Source organism: Suncus etruscus, chromosome 17, assembly GCF_024139225.1.
Source record: "Suncus etruscus isolate mSunEtr1 chromosome 17, mSunEtr1.pri.cur, whole genome shotgun sequence".
Classification (NCBI taxonomy): domain Eukaryota; kingdom Metazoa; phylum Chordata; class Mammalia; order Eulipotyphla; family Soricidae; genus Suncus; species Suncus etruscus.
In genome coordinates, this window is record NC_064864.1 from 17,156,729 (window position 1) to 17,178,594 (window position 21,866).

At 35.9% G+C, this 21,866-nt stretch overlaps 1 protein-coding gene across 1 annotated transcript in view; it reads left to right on the forward strand.

Moving 5' to 3' along the window:
• Positions 1 to 21,866, forward strand: part of LOC125995115 (neutral ceramidase-like) — a 96,911-nt gene that overhangs the window by 60,951 nt on the left and 14,094 nt on the right. Inside the window, exons 9-15 of the mRNA XM_049764669.1 lie at positions 3,291 to 3,411; positions 5,341 to 5,466; positions 12,528 to 12,614; positions 13,265 to 13,369; positions 13,485 to 13,566; positions 17,814 to 17,929; positions 19,144 to 19,238. Coding sequence (XP_049620626.1) covers positions 3,291 to 3,411; positions 5,341 to 5,466; positions 12,528 to 12,614; positions 13,265 to 13,369; positions 13,485 to 13,566; positions 17,814 to 17,929; positions 19,144 to 19,238 — 732 coding nt within the window. The remainder of the gene's footprint in view (positions 1 to 3,290; positions 3,412 to 5,340; positions 5,467 to 12,527; positions 12,615 to 13,264; positions 13,370 to 13,484; positions 13,567 to 17,813; positions 17,930 to 19,143; positions 19,239 to 21,866) is intronic.

Sequence of the window (21,866 nt, forward strand, 5' to 3'; positions counted from 1 at the left end):
AGTAGCATGATGCAACTCAGAAAGAGGTTTCTGTAAGCTAATACTCCAGTAAAGGATATAGCACATTCAGTGCAGCAAGAGGGGGCTGACCTGGCTATACCAGTTTTGTTATTCAGTGCCCCAAGAAATTTGTTCCTCCACTCACTATTTTGAAGTTTCATGTCCCTGTTTGGGTGACATTCTCTAACATGTGGGATCTCAGCTGGTAGTTTCACACAAGAAGTCAGGCAGAGTCAAAGGAGAAGGTTCATTGTGGCCAGGGGTTGTTGAGCAGCTTCTCAAATCTTTGTTTGTTTGTTTGTTTGTTTGTTTTTTGGACCACACCCAGCAGTGCTCAGGGGTCACTCCTGGCTGTCAGCTCAGAAATAGCTCCTGGCAGGCACAGGGGACCATATTGGACACCGGATCTCAAACCAACCACCTTTGGTCCTGGATTGGCTGCTTGCAAGGCAAACACCGCTGTGCTATCTCTCAGGGCCCCAGCTTCTTAAATCTTATTGATTCAGCCCAACTTCTTTTTCTGCTGCTTTCCCCTGCCACTTTGTTTGTTTGTTTTGGGGCCACACCTATGACGCTCATGGGTTTCTTCTGGCTCTGTGCTCAGAAATTGCACCTGGCTTGGGGGAAACAAACAGCAGTCTGTCCTAGGTCAGTTGTGTTCAAGGCAAATGCCCTACCACTGCGCCACTGTTCTGGCTCCTCCCCTGCCACTTTTCTTAGCCAGAGTTTAACATAAATTACCCAAGAGTCAGGACTGACATAATTAAGGATACTTGTGCTAATTAATTCAGAAAAGGTGAAAGGAAAAAGTAAAGTGATTTTAAAGGTGTATGGCAATAGGATAACAGAGATCAAACCCAGGTTGGCTGCATGCAAAGCAAATGCCCCCCCTACTCGTTGTGCTATCGCTTCAGCCCCTCGCTAAGAAATTTTAAATCAATGAAGACTTCACAAAAATATTGATTTGTGATTCTTTTTAAAAACATTAAAAAAAACTCAGAAAAATCAGGTAACACTGACTGTTACTTTTATAAGGCAACATTTTGCTGGTGCACAGTAGATGCTGTAGGCTTTAGACTTTGAAAAAACTGCCAGGTTTTCATAGTCTGCATAGTCCTTCTTGCCCAAATTAGTTTAATTCATTTGTGTAGGGTTCCAAACCCCTTACCACTGAGCTGGCTACCTTTGACCTGCTTTTTAAGGAGACTCAGAAATGTTGACATAAATATTTATATCATTGATGAGGAAAGAATATAGTCCATGTTGATATCGAATAAAATATTTTTCTTTTGTTTTATAGGCCATATTGGTCTGTATTCAGGACTGACCACTGACTCTGTACTCCTGGCAGTGCTCTGAAGCCTAGATAGGTGCTGGGGATTGAATGCAGAATTTTTTTTTTTGGGGGGGGGAAGCATATCTGGCTGCATTCAGGGGTTACACCTGGCTTTTTGTTCAGAAGTTACTCTTGGCAGGCTCAGGGAACCATACAGGATGCCAGGATTGAATCTGGGACCACCACATGCAAGGCAAATGTTCTCCCCTCTATGTTATCACTCTGGCCCCTGAATGCAGGTGTTATGCAAGCAAGACATTGCCTAGTCATTTTAGTATTTGAGGTACAGGAGTGATAGTACAGATAAGGTGCTTGCCTTATAGGCAATTGCAATATTAGGATTCAATTCTAGATGCCCCAGATAGTCCCCCTGGTACTACTGGATAAAGCTAAAAACAAACAATTTTATTTGAGTACCTGGCTTCATCATGCCTCCTTCAGTTAATCTTGCCATTTCTAAGACTATTGACAACATGAAGTGAAGGTTTTATTGAACATCTGTTGGGCAATGAGAAGAGAATCCTGAATGATGACACTGAAGTTCAAAAATATGCTTAGCCTTTAATGAATATTCTGTTTTGGATACTGCATTATGTAGTAGCATAAGCTGAACTATTTTAAAGATTTTTTTTAACAAAGAACTTAATTAAGAGTTTAAAAATGTCTGAAATTAGACTGAAACTTAATGAAATGGTATTTCATTTTTCTTTTTGAGCCTACCAGTTAATCTACTTTATAGTCTCCCACTTGTGATTGTATTTTTCTTTTTTTTTTTTTTGTGGTTTTTGGGTCACACCCGGCAGTGCTCAGGGGTTATTACTGGCTCCAGGCTCAGAAATTGCTCCTGGCAGGCACGGGGGACCATATGGGACGCCGGGATTCGAACCGATGACCTCCTGCATGAAAGGCAAACGCTTTACCTCCATGCTATCTCTCCGGCCCCGTGATTGTATTTTTCTGCTGGGTGGAGCTTTGATCCTATAAAGACAAGATGTAACAAGATGCATATTGAGTCTTGTTTGAGTGTGTCACTGCTTTCCTTCTCTGAGACACCATTGAGGGTAATTGCATTCTGCCTCACAAGTTTTTTTGTTCAAGTTCAAAGAAGGTTAAGATGTGAAATGAGCTTCTAGATTGCATAGCTCAATGGTTAAGCAAGGTATTACTTTCCAATAGAATATATTGAATGATGCCTAATATTCCTTTTCACACCTTTGTGCATTTACCCAACTGTACACTTTCCATGAAATGCCTTTCAGAATTAATTACTAGTCTTCTTAGTGCCCCCAAATGCTTTATGCCTATATTTTTATAACACTGGTAAGGTGGTATTAAAGGCACTTATATTATATAAGATACTGAGAAGAAATTAATCTTTTTTCACTATTTGGCATGCATCTGACACTCTATTGAATTGGACTGGATACATTTGAATAATTTTATGTGCATATCTGCCATAAAGGGCACATGTTATGCCTATATAATTATTTAGACAAATCAATGAATAACTTATAATAAAGTTAGTTCTTTTTTTTGGGGGGGGGGGTCACACCTGGCAGAACTCAGGGATTACTCCTGGCTCTATGCTCGGAAATCACTCCTGGAAGGCTGGAGGGACCATATGAAATGCCGGGATTCAAACTACCGTCCTTCTGCGTCTAAGGCAAATGCCTTTCCGCTGTGCTATCTCTTCGGCCCCAAACTTAGTTCTTATTCAAAGCTTGTCAAGAAGATGGGAATGATAAAATATTTATAAAAGTAATTTTGTATTTTTGAGTCAATGAATAAACCTTTGAGAATGTTATTTATAATTTAAGCTTCATCATAATGAAGAACATAAATGTGGAGATGCTATAATAATGTTTTTTTTTCTCTGTGGGAAGAAACTTAAGCTTCTTATTGTTTTTTGTGCCTTATCCTTTTCATCAACTTAGTCCTTCCTGTGTTTTTACAGCTGGTTTGCCATTCACCCAGTCAGCATGAACAACAGCAACCATCTTGTAAATAGTGACAATGTCGGCTATGCAGCCTACCTTCTTGAGCAAGAGAAAAACAAAGAATATCTACCTGGAGAGGTGAGAATTCACATCACTGACAACTTTGTCCTAGTTCATTGAGTATCTATTCACACAATGCCCAGAACAGTTGATTCTACTCTCCAGAGGAAAATGTCATAAGTTGTATTACATACTGACATGATTGAAAATAAAAATTCTCTGTGAGGAAAGGAAGATTAAAAGTGAAGATTAATCTTGGTTGCAAATTATACTTGTGAGGTTATAACTAATCGGATAAGGAAGGACAAGGTCAAGATTTTTGCAGTTTTGCAATCCAAGATTTTTGGATATAGTATAAATATTATTGATATTTAAATTCATTTCCAGAGTAAAAAAATCCAAGAGTTTTGGATATAGGGTAAATAGTGTCGATATTTAAATTCCCTTTGAGCAGTAAAAGTATTACATACTTCTTACAGCATAAAATTCTGAGTGATAGGTTCTGTTCATTGTTCTGGACATTTCTTTTTATGGATTTTATTCTACTTTTCTATGAGAAGGCTAGTCAGACATAATCATAATGTATATGTATTCTTTTGGTAAATTGGAAACAGTGAGTGGCAGAGTCAGAGATGGCTGGTAAGGAACTTAATTGTTATAAAATAGGAAGTTCCTCCACTCTCTTTAGATACTGCAGGTAGAAAAGTGGGAGAAATGACACCGTTTTACCTCCAGTATTTTTTCTATTTTTATTCCCTTTTCCTTCCTCCAGTATCTTAAACCCAAGAGCTTATCTAGAATAAATGCTATTATAAAGACATTAGCCCTATGAACATTTGGTCTGATCTTTTAGTCTCTGTTGAAAAAATTCCATTTTTCATCAAACACCACATATAATACTTATTTATTTATTTAGTAATTTTGGGTTACACCTGGTGATGCTCAAGGGTTATGCTTGGCTCTGTACTCAGGAATCACTCGTAGTAGTCCTTGGAGATCAATATGGGATGCCAGATATTGGATCTGGGTTGGTTGCATGTAAGGCAAGCACTTGCTTATATTATCTCTCTGGTTCCTAGACTAATTTTAGAGAAAGGAAAGAAATTTCTCATTTCTAGCTGGGTGCTACTAATCGAAAATTATGGTCTTTTTAGTATAAGAAAGACATGTGATCTCTAATATTTGATTATTTGTTTTCCCAAGAAAATGGAAACATTGAAGATGGAATTAAATAAAAGTTGGCTTGAACTAAATACTTCAAACTACTCAAAGGAATATTTATTTCTTAGATTAATAAAGGGTCAAAAATAGTAAGGTTGGTAAGGTGATTGCTTTCCCTGCAGATGACCCAGGTTCAATCCCTGGTACCCTATATGGGCCCATAAACACTGCCAGGAATAACCCCTGGGGGAAAGTGAGAATAGAGAGTATGAGAGAAAGAGAGAATGAGACAAAAAGATGGAGAGAGAGATAGAGAGAGGAAGAAAGAAGAGAGAGAAGGGACGAGCACAAAGGAAAGGAGGAGAAAGAAGAGAGAAAAGGAAGAGAGGAAGGGAGGAAAAAATGTAATTTTGGGAATATACTTAGGTTGAGTTTTGAAACAAAATCTGAATTGACTCTTAAGCCAGTAAATATGCACTGTCATAGGGAAATATTTATCTGAGCTTCAGGGACAATACTAGAGATTATATTGTTCAGTTTGAATTCTATAATAAGTTCCTTCATGCCATACTTTTTTGTCAGAATACTTTTATTTGAGGCATAACTTGGAAACTTTTACTTCAAATGAATTTATTGGTAATTGGACAATTACCAATAATAACATGTATAATGATAATAGTTTGTAAAAGGTCAGAAATAAAAATCTCAGAATATTATTCGTTTTCCCTTTTAATGAATTCAGGTAATTTTTAAGTAGTTTATCAGAATGAATTAAACAATTGCATTTTAGTGGAAATTATTACAGAAACTAAGAAATAAAGGGCAATTGGATGTTTCTTTTGGCAGGGACCTTATGTAGCAGCTTTTGCATCATCAAATCTAGGAGACGTATCTTCTAATATTCTGGGACCACGTTGTATCAACACAGGAGAGTCTTGTGACAATGCCAATAGTACTTGTCCCATTGGCGGGGTAAGTAATTAAAACACAGAATCTTATTGCATTTAAATATACATTTGTAATTTATAAATGTTTTCCTTAAGTATAAATACACTAGTCTACTTAAAGCTTTAGAATATACTTTTCTAGAAGAATCCATTAACTATCACTTGTGTCATATTGCCTATTTTAAATATGGCTTAATTTTTGAACGGGGAAGCATGTGAATGGATTCCACATATGTTAATTTTTTTTCTAACAGCTTCAGGATTTGAAGACAAAGTTAGTGCCCAAACTTCTGCCTTGGATAGTTATTGTTCAGAAAGCTTACAGGGTTTTCATAATGCATCAAATAATATCCTCCCCTTCTTTTAATGTTACAAATAGGAAAATTTTGCAGTAAAAGTTCAAAGAAGACAGAAGACAGAGATTAGAATTTTATTCTTCCCCGTCTTCTTCCCAGAAGTCAACACTCTCACTTTTGCGACTTGTGTATTTGTGCATTTACAAACAAAATTTATGATCCATTTATTTGATGTTTTTATTTGCCTAGGGCTTGAATTTTTCACTGTTTTATCAAAGATATTTTAATAACTATACATGGGTCTTTGATGTAAGATTTTAAAAAACAAAACAGTGCTAGCTGCTTCCTCTTTATATTCATTCATATTTTTTTAATTTGGACTTGAGGAGCAAATGTTTGGGGGTTTTTGTTAATTTTTTTCTAGTGCAATTACTTATTTGTTTTTAGCTTTCCAAACATTGCTCTAGAGGATTGGTCAACCAATCTAGTGGTTCAGATAAAAAGGTCCAGATAATATGATGCTACTCTTGAAGTTCTGGGATACCCAGGCCATCCCAGGTGGTGCTTACCTGAAGGCTTCTGAGGCCACACCCTTTGTTTTTTTTGGGGGGTCTTTAGGGCTGTCTGATGCTCAGGGCTTCATCTGATATCGGGAATCAAACTGGGTCAGGAACATGCTTCTGCTGTATACTATCTCCAAGATGCTTTGCTATTACTTCTATGAAACACTATTTCTGGACTATTTGTTCTATTTCCATCAAACCCCCTCATTAAGTAACTTATTTTGAACAATTATTCTTTTTATATCATGAATTACTATTTTTAGAAAGAAAATCCTCTTTTGTTACCTCCCTTTTGGAAAAATTTCACACATTATTAATTTATATTACATTTTAAGCATCCTTGTAGAATTTCAGAATTTCTAGATGAAATTGGTAATTAGATTATTATACTTCTTTATAATTTTATGCATTAGTTTAATGAAATACTTAATGTTGTGGGAAAAATCTCATAATAGTCAAATGAGTAAATCGGATTTAATATCACATATTCATTGCAATTGCATTTTTGAAGATAACTGTATTCTGATAAAACTATGATATTCTCAAGGCTGGAGCGGTGGCACAGCGGTAAGCCTTGCACAAGGCTGACTGACCTAGGACCTGGAGCCAGAAGCGGATTTCTGAGCGCATAGCCAGGAGTAACCCATGAGCATCATAGGATGTGGTCCCTCAAAAACAAACATCCCCCCAAAAAAACAAACAAAAATACCATGGTATTCTCTTTTCTGACACTCAGAAGAGTGAGTTTAATTCTAACTTTTATTTATGTAACTTATTAGTTTATTCCTATTATGTGCATTTTTTTCCTACAATGAGTACACTTTATGTTTTTCTATTGTTTCCATGGTCAGGATCATCTCAGTGTGTCAGTGGCAATGGGGTTTGAACTTGCAGTCAGATGTTCTGTGTACAAGTGTTTTAAGTCACTCAGTGATTTTTTTTTTATCTTATCTATACTTTATAACTTGAAAAAAGTCAAGAAAAAAAATCTACCCCTTTCGATTATAGAATTCTATCTCTCTGTGTGTTGTGTTGGTTTTCCTCACCTTTGCAAGATTTCAGCAGTGAGAAAAGTCTATTTTCCACCCCACTCCTCCTTCATCTCTTCCCTTAATAGAAGGGAGAGTGGAAGGGCTTGCATTTTAGAAAGTCTGATTGGATCTGTTTATGTCACTTGCCCACCCTGGCACCAGAACAGTTCCTGGAGAATGACACTTGTTGATTGACTTAAGCTAGGGTTTCTGATCAATCTCTGTCAAACATCAGCTATTGCCATGATCTTTTTCAAGTTATCTGGACTGGAAACAGACTGCTTAATTACAACGGGAGAAACGGTTTCCTGGGCCTTGTCAGGATTCATTTAAGTAAGAGAAAGTTGGTCCAGAAATAGAGTAAAGAGAGCAAGGCTCATGTCTTGCATGTGGCTGATCCAGACTCGATACCCAACATCACACCACCGGAAGTGATTCCTTAGTGCACAGCCAGGGGTAACCTCTAGACATCACAACATGTAGTCAAAAACAAACAAACAAAAAAAAGCAGACAGACAAAAACAAAACAAACACCAACAAACCAATAAAATAAAACAAAATAAAGAGATAAATAGGCAAATTTTGTCTGGTAGTAGCAATAGGAGGTTACTCAAGGATCTGAGTTTAAGAATCACTCATGTAGGTTCAGGAGTTCATATGGGATGCAGGGAATAGAACCCAGGTTGGCCAGGTGCAAGACAAATGCCCTTTGTTCCAGCCCTAAAAAAAGTTTTTTAATTTAGAAACTAATTGAATTGTATCTTTAAGCTATTCTATAGATGGCCAAACATTCAAACAACATGAAAAAAACCTGAAAATAATTACACATAAAGATATGTCTACTTGTCCTATAATATTTTTGTGTGCTTGATTTTGGAAAGGGGGCACTGAATAGTGGTCACTCTGATGGATCTAGGGAACCATAGGCAGTCAGAAAATTGAATTTAGTCAGCAGCATGCAGGGCAAGTACCTTAATCTCTATACTATCTCTCTGACGTCTCACTTAAACTTTCAATGAACAATCTTTTCAGATAACCTTTTCATGCCTCTGCACATATGTAAGTATAAGCATACAATTATATATATGGGATCACACAGTATTAATGTTCTATAATGCTTCCCAATTTTCAGTTAAATATATTTTAAGACATAATTGACTCCAGTCTTTTCCATTTTTTTAAGAGGGTGAAGATAGACCTGATTTATTGTTTGATATTGATAATCACATTTTCAAAAAAGGCAAGTTAGTCCACATTACAAAGTGTACTGAGAGCAGCAAGATGTGGAAACATGTTACATCTTCCTAAAACGTTCCCTTCTTAAGAGACCTTTAAAGAGATAGAAACTAAAGTTCAATAACCTTGTTCAACCAATTCTTCCAAATAGCAGGGTCCCATAAATTCAAAAATTTACCATTCCCTCAAGTTATTTCAGTCCCTACTGACACCCTTTTATGTATGCTACTGGTTCTGTGCTCAGGAGTCACTAGGGATGCTAAGAAGGATCAAATGCTGCAGGCAAGGCAAAAGCATTAATCCTGTACTAACTTTATAGAGGCTATCATTGGTTTGTTGTGATGTTTTTTAATTCACTTGAGATATTTTTTTTCTTTGCTTGTAATTAGAAAAATTACAATTTCTTGATTTAGTAATATTAAAATGGTAATCAGTGGATAAAAACAAGATGTTCAGGGTTCGCAGTTATTGTTAAAGACAACAGGCATTTTTTCTACATCAAATAGTTTTATCAATCATTTAAAAATTTTTAAAATCTATTTTAATATAAAATCAATTTTAATCTATTTTTCAGTCGTTACTTTAAGCCCACAGTTAAAAAAAACTAACCATTTTCTACTCATGAATATTTTTTTTCTTTTTTGGGGGTCACACCCGGCAGCGCTCAGGGGTTACTCCTGGCTCTACGCTCAGAAATTGTTCCTGGCAGGCTCAGGGGACCATATGAGATGCCGGAATTCGAAACACTGACCTTCTGCATGCAAGGCAAATGCTTTACCTCCATACTATCTCTCCAGACCCTCATGAATATTTTCTTTCTAGTCTTTTATTTCTTCTCTCAGACTCTTCTTTTATTCCTTTCCATCATGTAAGTATGCTTTGTCACTGTGCTTTTGTACATATTCACATTTGTATGAGCTTCATTTTAGGACAAATTCTTAATAGAGTGTTTGCTGTCAAAGAGAAGGAATGTTACACAAATGCTCTCTCACTCATATTACTTTTGAGTGACAGATCCATCCAACTCTCACAAACATTACTTTCAGTCTGCCAACACAATATGCAGAAGTTCTTTCTTTAAAGTTTAAAATGATATTTATCACAAGACTGAGCATTTTCATTTGCTTTTTCTTGTAACTTTCATCTGAATTTCACGGTGTATCTACTAGGATATTATCTCTTTTTATTTCTTTCCCTCCACTTCCTCCTTTTTTGTATTCCTTCCTAGATTTATGAAGATATGACATTGTAAAAATGCATAACATATCCCGGAGAGATAGCACAGCGGTGTTTGCCTTGCAAGCAGCCGATCCAGGACCAAAGGTGGTTGGTTCGAGTCCTGGTGTCCCATATAGCCCCCTGTGCCTGCCAGGAGCTATTTCTGAGCACACAGCCAGGAGTAACCCCTGAGCACCACCGGGTGGGCCCAAAAACAAACAAACAAAAAAAATGCATAACATAGTAAAATTTGAAGGTATCTAATATAATGATTTTGTTACACATGTAGATTCTTTATTCTACAAATGAGAGAAAGAACAAAGCTAATATGAATAAATCAAAGATCATTTTAATCTTACTTTTTAAAACTTTTAATAAATAAAACTTTTGGTTTGTCATAAACAGTGTCACTATCTTATCAGTTGTCTTTCAGGGTTACTTATGCTTAAAATTCTTGTGCAAGGCAAAAATCCTATTCACTGTACCATCTCTTCAGCACTCAGTTTCATTGTTTATTGTTTGTTTGTTTTTGACTTTTGTACAACACCTGGCATTACTCAGAGGTTAATTCTAGGACTGCACTTAGGAATTACTCCTGGTGGTGTTCGGGGGACCATATGAGATATCAGAGATTGGTCCCAGGTTGACGGCATGCAAGGCAAATAAATACTTTACTTGCTGTATTATCACTCTTCCACCGATCCAATTTACTCATGTTTAAAGACATATTTTGCTCATATCTATTTAATTTTTTGTGTGTCACACATGGCAGTGCTCAGGGGTTACTCCTGGCTCTATGCTCAGAAATCACTCCTGGCAGGCTTGGGGGACCATATTGGATGCCAGGATACGAACCACCATCCTTCTGCATGCAAGGCAAATGCTTTACATCCATGCTATCTCTCTGGCCCCATATCTTATTTTTTTTTTACATTTTATAACTTTTATCTATGGCTACATGGTTGCTCATACTAGTTTTTGATTTACAGATGCTCATATTTTCTTAAGTAAATTTTGGTCCATTGGTAATATTTTAGGATTTGATCACTATTAACTTGTCTAGTATAATATAATATAAAAGGTATGTTTGCATATTTTTCCAGAAGAAAATTTGCGCAGTATAATTCTAACTGAATTTCAGTTTAAGATTGTCACGAGTAACAGCCATAGACAAAAAAACAAGCAAGTAGAAAAGAACTATAGCAAATGGAAAGATGAGGTTTTACAGTTTTAGCTCAGATGTTGATCATTTCCACAATCTCCAGCAAATTTTTACAATAATTTTTAGGCTTTATTTTTTCATATTTTTAAATATAATTTTTATTTTAATTATAGTAGCTTACATATCGTTCACAGTAATATTCCAGGTACATGTTAACATTGAATCAGGGGAATTCCCATCACCGAATTGTCCTCCCTCCACCTCTGTTCCCATCCTCCACCCTCACCCCAGAGGCTTCTAGATTGAGTGACTCCCTCTGTGTCTAGTTTATTACTTAGTGATCTTAGAACTGTTTGGTCATGGTACCTCCATTACTTCTCCCTCTAATTGGGAGGCGGGACTAGATAGTTCGAGTTATGTGGTTTTGTTTGAGGAAGAGAAAAGTAATAAAATGGGGTAAAAATCAACTATGCCAACAATGGGCAGAGTCCTTCTAGAGGCTCTCATCCTCGGTTTGAGAGACGAAGGGGAAAAAAGAAGGTGAAACACCACAACAGTTCAAAAAGAAGTATCAAATAAGATATCTAGTGAGCATTGCAGCAATAAAGATATGCACCACATAATTGCCATGGTCTTGAGACAAAAAACATGACAGAGCGCAAAAAGAAAGAAAAGAAGAAAGAAAAAGTAAATATATAAATAAAAAAGTGGACGACTACTTAAATATCTACACCAAAACAAAGAAATCAACAAAAACTAGATAAGAGAAGAAAAAAAAAGATTATTTTATGCTTTTTTTTTTTTTTTTTTTGTGGTTTTTGGGTCACACCCGACAGTGTTCAGGGGTTAATCCTGGCTCCATGCTCAGAAATTGCTCCTGGCAGGCACAGAGGACCAAATGGGACTCCGGAATTCGAACCAATTACCTTCTGCATGAAAGGCAAATGCCTTACCTCCATGCTATCTCTCCACCCACCCCTCTTTATTCCCCTCCTGCATAGGCATAGTAAAAATTAGGGTCATTCGAAAAGGGAATCCCCTTGGCCTAAGAGATACAGGGTTTCTCCACCCTTGGAATATATTGTCATGGGATCATCTGTAGACTCCTTTCAAGTTCATTTACTCTGGAAACATAACAAAAGACGATATCCCAAGCTCCACCCGAGGTTCAACGCAAGGGCCAAGACTACCAACTGCAGAAGACAGATTAAAATGACATTGAGGAAACAGAACTTCTAAAATCACGAAGAAAGACTTCATCGTAAGTTCTACTCCTTGACCTGTGCAGAGACTGAGATCTCTAGATATATAGAGGTCTGATTCTATCATCCAGATCGGAGCAGAAGTCTTCCATACAACACAAAAACACCAAGGGAAGAGTAAACATTTTTTCATCTCTAAATGGAAAAAACTTCTGAAATGAAATGCTAGAGTGTGACTCAAAACAAACAAACAAACAAACAAAAAAAACCCCAAAAAACAAAGTTGCTTAGATTCACCTGTAACTATGGAACTTGTAACTTTATTTCTTAACAGTTACTTATTTTACTAAGAAAATAATTTATCTCCTTTTATCTCAGCCTAACATGTGCATGGCCATCGGACCTGGGAAGAATATGCTTGACAGCACACAAATTATAGGGAATATCTTATATCAGAGAGTAAAGGTAAGTCATAACACAGCTCCTCTCATCTTTATTTATAATCTGCTGACATTTTTCATTAGGAAGCAGATGATTAGAAGGACGCTGAGCTTCAGCCTCAGCTGGAGACACTTCGGTGGGAAGGCTGCTTTCATAAGTCACATTGGCTGCTCTTGTCTGAATTCATACAGGAAGTGCATTTAAAACAAAATCATGAGGGTTGGAGAGATAGCACAGCGGTAGGGCATTTGTCTTGCTTGCGGCCAACACAGAAAGGGATCTGGTTCGATTCCCAGCATCCCATCTAGTCCCCCAGCCTGCCAGGGATGATTTCTTAGTGCAGAGTCAGGAGTAACCCTGGAGAACCACTGAGTGTGGCCCCCAAACCAACCAACCAACCAACCAACCAATCAATCAATCAATAAGTTTAAAAAAATAAAACCAAGTCCTCAATAAAACATTCTCTTTTGGATGGGAGCAGATTGAGGGATTTGATGCCATTGTCTGCATTATGAGGATGACATATTTGCAGGGAATATACCCAGACCACCCATCTTTTGGACTTTTAAACTATTGTGAAGCAACTCGGAATGCTACAGAAATGCCTATGTAGTTTTGGAGTATACTTTTAGTATTTATTTGTTTATATCCATCAATCTGTGTGTTTTTCCTAGGAACTGTCTGCTTCTGCCTCGCAGGAGTTGACTGGACACCTGGCTTCAGCTCATCAGTGGGTCGATATGACAAATATCACTCTCTGGGTCAATACCTCACACAGCGTAAGAGTTCCTGAGTCACCTGACTCTGTCACAAGGCCCTGTACTCTAAGCTTATGATTTGCTTGAATTTTAGCTCCTGTTTTCTTTTATTTACAAAAACATTTATTTCCCTTAGATAAAAACATGTAAACCAGCCTTGGGGTACAGCTTTGCAGCCGGCGCTACTGATGGAGTTGGAGGCCTCAATTTTTCACAGGGTAAGGTACAGTTTGAAGAAATGAGTGGCTCCAGGTTCTAAAATTTAAGAAATTTTTCCCTTAATAAGGTTTAATATAGTTACTATATATTTTTTCATGATACCTTCTACCCTGCAATCCCACCCCATTTGTAGGCACAGAACACATTTACATCTTATGCTTGCTACAACAAAATTGCAAATAGAATGATCAGAAAATAGATCGATAAAAGTCAGTTTGTGATGATTGGTTGTTATATCTCACAATAGTGCTTCTAATGTCATTTGTTGGGGCCAACTGAGCCTTCTGTATTCTTGTTTTTGCTCATTGAGCTCGGTGGGCTTCTGTGCAACTTTTGATCAAACTTGTTGTGATACTATTGGGCTGTTAGTATTGTGAAATTTGTAGGAATTTCCCAATTTTCTGAGGTGTGGCTGCTTCAGGATTTGTAGCTGAGCTATTTCTATTACAGAGGAGGTTGTGGGATGCTGAGTTAGTTGTAAGGGAGGGGAATCTGCCTGACCCTATTCCAAAAAGACCAGAACCCAACTACAAACATGTTGGTAACTATAGTTACTATTTTATAAACTAATGTCTTTGTATGTTAGTTTATGGTTGTCACCAAGACTCTACCTTTTCTCTTTCACATTAAAATTGACCCCCTTTTCTTTTGGTGGGGTACTCTCAGCTGTGCTTACTTCTGGTTCTGTGCTAAGGGAATCACTCCTGGAGAGGCTCAGGAGACTATCTGGGTTGCCAGGGATTGGACTCAGGTCAAACACATGCAAGCCAAGCCCTTGAGAGAAAGCCCCATTTTCATTAATTACCAACTTTTCCCTTCTGAAAAAAAAAAAAACACTATTTTGTTCTTATAATCTAAGAGTTTTTGCTTTGTTTGTTTGATTTCTTTCCACACTTGAATGTAACTATAAAGTGATTGGCTTTATTCCTGACATTTCATTTAGCAATATTCCCTAAGGGTCTTCCTTTACAATATATGTTACTTATTATATTATAAATATAAACCAGGTTACCATATACATGGCAAATAAGTATTTACATATATAGCAATATAAATACTATCAATAAATAATTTGTATTTAATAATATATAAATTAATTTGTTACTACTTTTATCACTGTATAAAAGTATATTTTTGTACTTACATTTTTAGCAGTTTACATTCTATATACATTCTTGTACCATTTTATTTTATTTATTAATCAATTGGATTTAGGAACACATCTGGTGCTCCTCAGGTCCTACTCCTGGCTTTGCCCTCAGTGATTACTTGTAGTAGTGCTTAGGGAACCATGTGGGTTGGTAGCGATTGAACCCAGGTTGGCTGTGTGCAAGGCAAAATTCCTACCTGATGTTCTATTACCCCAACCCTCTCATATTATTGTATAGTGGGAAATGCATTATGAGAATTGTGCCATTAGGTTATTTATTCTTTGTGTGACTTTCCTAGAGTTAAATTACAGAAGTCTAAGGGGCATTGCCTGACACACGACAACTTGATAGACTCTTTTGGAACCACCATCCCATATGAATTCTTTGTTGCCTGAGCTGTCTGTCATTAATTAATAAGTGTATATAACATCTCCCTTATACAATCACATGTGTGGAAAGCTAATTTTATTATCTTAAAATAATAAGATTTTATTATTATTTTTATAAGATAATAAAAGGCTAGGAAGAGACCATGCAGAGAAGGGTTATAGATATACCTTTGATAAAAAAAAAAAAAAACAACAACAACAACAAAAAAAAAAACAGCCCCTTTTATATGTGATTAGAGTCTCTTTCCCCAATTCCTCCAGGAGCCCAAAGTCATTAGGGCATCTAATCTTTTAGATCTAAAATATATGGTTTTCAGTCATCTTCTTGAGTTTATTTCCACAAATTTAGAACTTATGATTATAGACTTTATACTATAACCCAATTCTCATTTTAATAACATGCATTGTAAAGTAGAAAAAGTTTACAAAATGGAAGAATATAGCTGACAGGCACCATTTTTGCTTATTTCATTCTTGTCATATATATATATATATATGCTTTCAAACTATTAATTTTGAAACAATAAAGTTGTGTTTTGATATATTTTGTATCACTCTCCTTAGAAATACTCCATCTACTTTGGTATAATGTTATAAATATTATACAATTCACTCTAAAATTATGTTTTCTCTGTACTTTTTCTGCATCTATTATATGACTTAATATAATTTGTTGAATTAATTTTTGATGTTAAATCTGTTTTGTATTTAATTCTTTATAATATTTAATCCTTGTGTATAGCTAGATTCCATTTTTTAGAATTTTTGTCTTTGCCATGGGGGCCATACCTGGTGGTACTCTTGGGCCATTTTCAGTGGTATTCAGAGGTCATGTGCTACCAAGGATTGAAATAAAGGCATTGCACATGGAAGGTGAGTACTCTACTACAATTTTTTTGGTGTTTGGGCAACACCCAGCAAAACTCAGGAGTTACTCCTGGCTCTGTGCTCAGAAATCGTTCCTGGCAGGCAACGGGGACAATATGGGATGCTGGGAATTGAATATAGGTTTGTCTTGGGTCGGCTGGTTACAAAGCAAATGCCCTACGCTGTGCTATTGCTCTGGACTGTGTACTTTACTACTTGATCTATATCCCAGCATTAGTTTGCTGTCATTTTATTTTGAATAGTTGTATACATATCCTTAAGATTTTAGTTTAACTTTAATTGTCTTGTGATCACTTTTACTTTTTTTAGAGTAATATTTGCTTCCAAGATTGAGTTCCTATTGGGCTTCTATTTATTCTCTTTGTCTGTTTTTATTTTTTCTTTTTGAATTTTGGTGTTCTATTATTAGCTCTCTATATATTTGCAATTGTTATATTTTCCTAATGGAGTACATTAGGATACCAAGTACATAAGTTTTTGTAGTTAGTAAATTTGTAGATTTTAGACTTGGCTACTCTTTTGTTTCTTGCTTCTGTATATGTTAGAATGTGTTGATCTATGTCTGAGTCTGAGTGCATACATGTCTGTATGTGTAGGTGTACATAATAGAGTAAGGCTCAGGGCTGGAGAGATAGCACAAGCTGTAGGGCATTTGCCTTGCATATGGCCAACCCAGGATGGATGGTGGTTCGAATCCTAGCATCACATATGGTCCCTCCGAGCCTTCCAGGGGTGATTTCTGAGTGCAGAGCCAGGAATAACTCCTGAGTTATGATGGCTGTTGCCCACACACCAAAAAAAAAAATTGTAGTAGAGTACATGCCTTTCATGTGCAAAGCCTTTATTTCTTTTCTTTTCTTTTTTATATTTTATTTAAACACCTTGATTACATACATGATTGTGTTTGGGTTTCAGTCATGTAAAGAACATCACCCATCACCAATGTCCCAAATCTCCCTCCTCCCCACCTGACCCCCACCTGTACTCTAGACAGGCTTTATTTCAATTCCTGTTAACACATGGCCTTTGAGCCACACTGAAAATGGTCCAAGAGTAACACCAGGTATGGCCCCCATGGCAAAGACAAAAATTCTAAAGAAATGGAATCTAGCTATACACAAGGATCTGAGTGCCACCTTGTGTGACCCAAAAACCAAAAACCCAAAACGAGTAAAACTCTTTCAAGTCAATTAATTTGTAATTCAGACTGAAGGGGTCATTTCATAGTTCTCAAATCAGGAAAAAGTTAATGTGGTTAATATCATGTTAATTATACAACATTTAATCTACTACTAATATTTAACCTATTATTAATTATGTATTCAATATTGTTTTATTTATACTATGAACAAGGCATAAGTTTAGTAACAAAACTTTAAGAATGTTGAAAAAATGTATTCTTTGCGTTGATCACTTTGACAGCCTATTTATATAATACTTCTTTTTTTTTTTTTTTTTTTTTGGTTTTTGGGCCACACCCGGTGACGCTCAGGGGTTACTCCTGGCTATGCGCTCAGAAGTCGCTCCTGGCCTGGGGGACCATATGGGACGCCGGGGGATCGAACCGCGGTCCGTCCAAGGCTAGCGCAGGCAAGGCAGGCACCTTACCTCCAGCGCCACCGCCCGGCCCCTATATAATACTTCTTATTGTAGACTGCACAGTAAAATTCATCTCTCCTTTTCTGTAAAATGTTTGGAATCACTGAACAACAATTTTAAACAAATATTTGAAACTCCTAAAAGTACTTTTGTACAATATTTTTTTAAAATGGTACTTTCAGAGCATTTGTATCATAATAATCAAACTATTCAATATAGGAATGCTGGAAGGAGACCCATTTTGGGAAGCACTTCGGGATGGGATCCTGGGTAAGCCATCTGAAGAAATCAAAGAATGCCATAAACCAAAACCAATCCTACTTCATACTGGAGAGGTAGTGCATTTATATTTTTATGGTGAAATAATCATGTATTTTTGAATCGTGAAATATAAATCAAACTAGAGAGTCTCACATAAAATCTTTGTTTTCTCTTTCTTCAATTTTTGGGCCATACCCAGTGATTCTTATATGTTATTCCTGCTTCTGATGCAAAGATCACTCCTGGTAGGCTCAAGGGATTGTATGGAATACTAATGATTGAAACTTAATCAGCTGCTTGCATGACAAGTACCCTATATGCTGTATAGGGTTCTTGGGATCAGGCCACAAGCATCAAACTTTGAATTTAAAAATATGAATTCTATAAACCTAATTAGAGAATATAAGAAATGACTATTTTATAGACTTACTTATAGTTTTCCCATTTTAATAAATAACTAAAAAAGTGAAAAGAAAGAATAGAAATTTTCTCATTTAGAATTAATTTTGTTTATTCCTGGATGGAAATTCACACAGAATTATCTTTAGAAAAAAAAAACATTTCTGAATATGTTCATATCTTAATTTTCTCCCAGTTTAAACAGCAGTATTAACTAAATCAGTTTTTCTTGAGACACCCCAGTAGGACGTGGATTTTCACATTCTAATGTCAAAGGGGCATGTCAACATTTATAAAATCATTTATTGGCAGAAAAACTTCTAAGTAAATATTCCCTATCATTCAAATAAAATTCTTTTAGAAGAAAGAGAGAAAAAGAAAACATGAAGGAAAAACTCTGTATTAGTCTGAATATAAAAATAAAAAAAAAATCTCTTGGGAGAAATTTAGAAAGGCAAAACTTTGGGACTGAATATTGTAAATACTATTAGAGTCAAAGAGAGTCATTATGTTAACCCATTCTAAATTATGAAAATTTTATTCATTTTGTAATAGTCACAACAATACTTTATGAGAAATCTTCATTATACATTATAATTGCACAGTGGCAAATGCATCAAAAACGTTCATCTATGAGAAATTAATGAGGTTAGTTAATTACTTAGGTTAATGAGGCACTGGCATTTGAGATTCTTATTTTATCTAGATATTGAAGATTGCCTACAGATTAGAAAGAACATTGGGGTAATGGTAGAATAAAATACTAAAACCTCCCTCTTCAGTTGGAAATATTTAAAATTTTTTAATAGGGTGATTTCTGTGAATATTATCTCTTAACCATCGAGAGAAAAATATTCCTAATACTAATTTTTATGTTTTGGATTCCTAGCTGTCAAAGCCTCATCCCTGGCACCCAGATATTGTTGATATTCAGATTATTACTCTTGGATCTTTGGCCATAACTGCCATTCCTGGGGAGTTTACGTAAGTTCTTTATGAATTTTTAAGTAAAAATTGTATTTTTTTATGATTGGGGATATAGCTCAGTGGAACAGCCTTGCATATGTGAGGCTCTTGTATGTTCAATCTCTGGAACTACAAATAATATGTGTACTAAACAATTATGTAGGTGTTCCTAAAAAAGAAATTTTCTCTATGCTTCTTACTGGTAGGTAGTTTGTCTTAAAGGTAAAAATTTAAAAATTTTATTCCAAATTTAAGTGACATCTGAATGATCATTTTAGTAGAAATAATCAAAAGAATATTAAAATACAGGTAATTAAATAATTTTATCAGATAATAGAATTATGGAAAAATGTTTCTAGTTTTTTGAAATAGAATTAATAACTGCTGTAAATGGGGCCGGGAAGGTGGCGCTAGAGGTAAGGTGTTTACCTTGCAAGCGCTAGCAGTTGGATCCCCCGGTGTCCCATATGGTCCCCCCAAGCCAGGAGCGACTTCTGAGCGCTTATCCAGGAGTAACCCTGAGCATCAAACGGGTGTGGCAAAAACAAACATACATACGAACTGTGGGAACCATGAAGGCTTGGTATTGTGCATATGAAATCATTTGTACAAATGTACTGTTTTAATAAGGGATACTGAACATGGGGGAGATTAGCTGGGGCAGGTGAATAAAGATCTTCATACCATCTTCTCAACTTTACTGTGAACTAAAACTTTTCTTTTAAAAAATAATAAAACCCAATATAATTTAAAAAAAAAAAAAAAAAAAAACAAAAAAAAACAAACATACAAAAACTGCTGTAAAGTATAAGGCATATAGTACCATAATTTATTTCCATACATATTGTGAAATGCTTGTCACAATAAAGTCTGCATTTATCATCTTATTTAGCCAAAAATATTTTTACTCCTGTGTTTGTGTTGCACCCAGCTGTGCTCAGGGCTTACTTTTAACTCTGTTCTAAGGAATTTCTCCTGGTGGTGGAAGCCTGTAGGGTGCCAAGCAAGCATCCTGTAGAGAAAGACAAGCACTATTGCTCCAGCATTGAGCCAAAACATGTTTTAAAAGAGTGGATGCTGGCAGAGTTGGGTGGAGGAGGCAAAAAGTTACAAAATTCCAATTTTTATATAAATTAGTACTGAAATGTAATGTACAACACAGGGCTATAATTACACTGAGTATGCTGTGTTTGAAAACTGTTTATAAAGTATTTATATTATTTATTTGTTTATTTGTTTTTGTTTTTTGGGCCACACTCAGGGGTTGCTCCTGTCTCTGCACTCAGAAATCACTCCTGGCAGGCTGGGTGACCATCGGGGATGCAGGGAATCGAACCCACGTCTGTTCTGGGTTGGCCGTATGCAAGGCAAATGCCCTACCACAGTACTATCTCCCGGCACAACCCCATATTTTTTTTCAAATTCTGCTCCTCATAAATTTTTTTCCTACTTTAAAAATATCACTTAAATAATTATTTCTTTATGGAAGCTCTAATTCTTGAAGTGTTGGAATTTTCTTACTGGTCTCTCTTTCCAGTGTTCCCTCTTTGACGTGAATCCTTCATCAAATACCCAGTGGTCCTCCCAACACTTTCTTTTAATCCCAATTTAATTTAATTTAAGCCACAATTATATCTTCTTAGTTCACTACATTAACCTCTTATCTCACTTCTGTGCTTCCATTTTTACTTTGGCGTGTGATCTTTTCTCAACACATCAGGCACAGTAATCCCTTTTAATTAATTTAAATTATATTGCTATTTAAAACCCTCCAGTGCTTCTCATTGCATTCTAAGTAAATCCTCAACTGCTTACAGTTTCTCATAGGATTTAAAACATTTCATGGACTTGCAAGCCTTTCTAATGTTCATTTTCCCTTTGCTCACTACTACTTCTACCACCTTCACTTAATTTTAATTAAGTGAAGACACACCAAATATGTTCCCATTTTAGGAATTCCAAATCTCCCAGTTCTTTTGCCCAGAAAACATCCTATCTTGTCATCTCAAGGACCAACCTTTTTTGTTGTTGTTGTTGTTGTTTTATCTCTGCTTAAATAATGAATGGAGATGACAGTCCTGCCTATTCTACTTAACAGTGTTTTTATTAACCACCATCTCCTTCATCACTTTATCACTAGCACCAGCATTCATGTTATTAGTCTCAAAATAAATCATCTTAGCCTGACCTTTGTTATTCTCTTTAGCACTTGCCAACTTTTCAATTTTACTTGGGTTAAAGTCTCATTTTTATTTGATGGCCATCTTCTTTCCAATTTCATACCGCTGCACTCTTAGTACTAGAAGTAGGCTTGCTAGTGATTAGGTAGACTGTGCTTTATTGAAGAATTAAATAAACAAATCAAATGGTAGGCTCCTTGTAGACAGGCATTTTTTTCTGGTTCTCTTTGCTACTATTAATCTAGAATAAAATTGATGCATTTTGAATTAATTAATGGAAAATGATTGTAATATTCACTGTTTCTATTTGTCACCTTCAACTTTTCTTTTTTTCACTTGAAGATTTGGTTTGGAGTTAGTCTTATCAGTAAAGAAAGCTCCCTTTTGGTTTTGTACTCTCATTGAGTTCTTAGATATTTTATGTTATATTCGTGTAATGAATTAGGGCAACTCTTTGGCTTTTGCT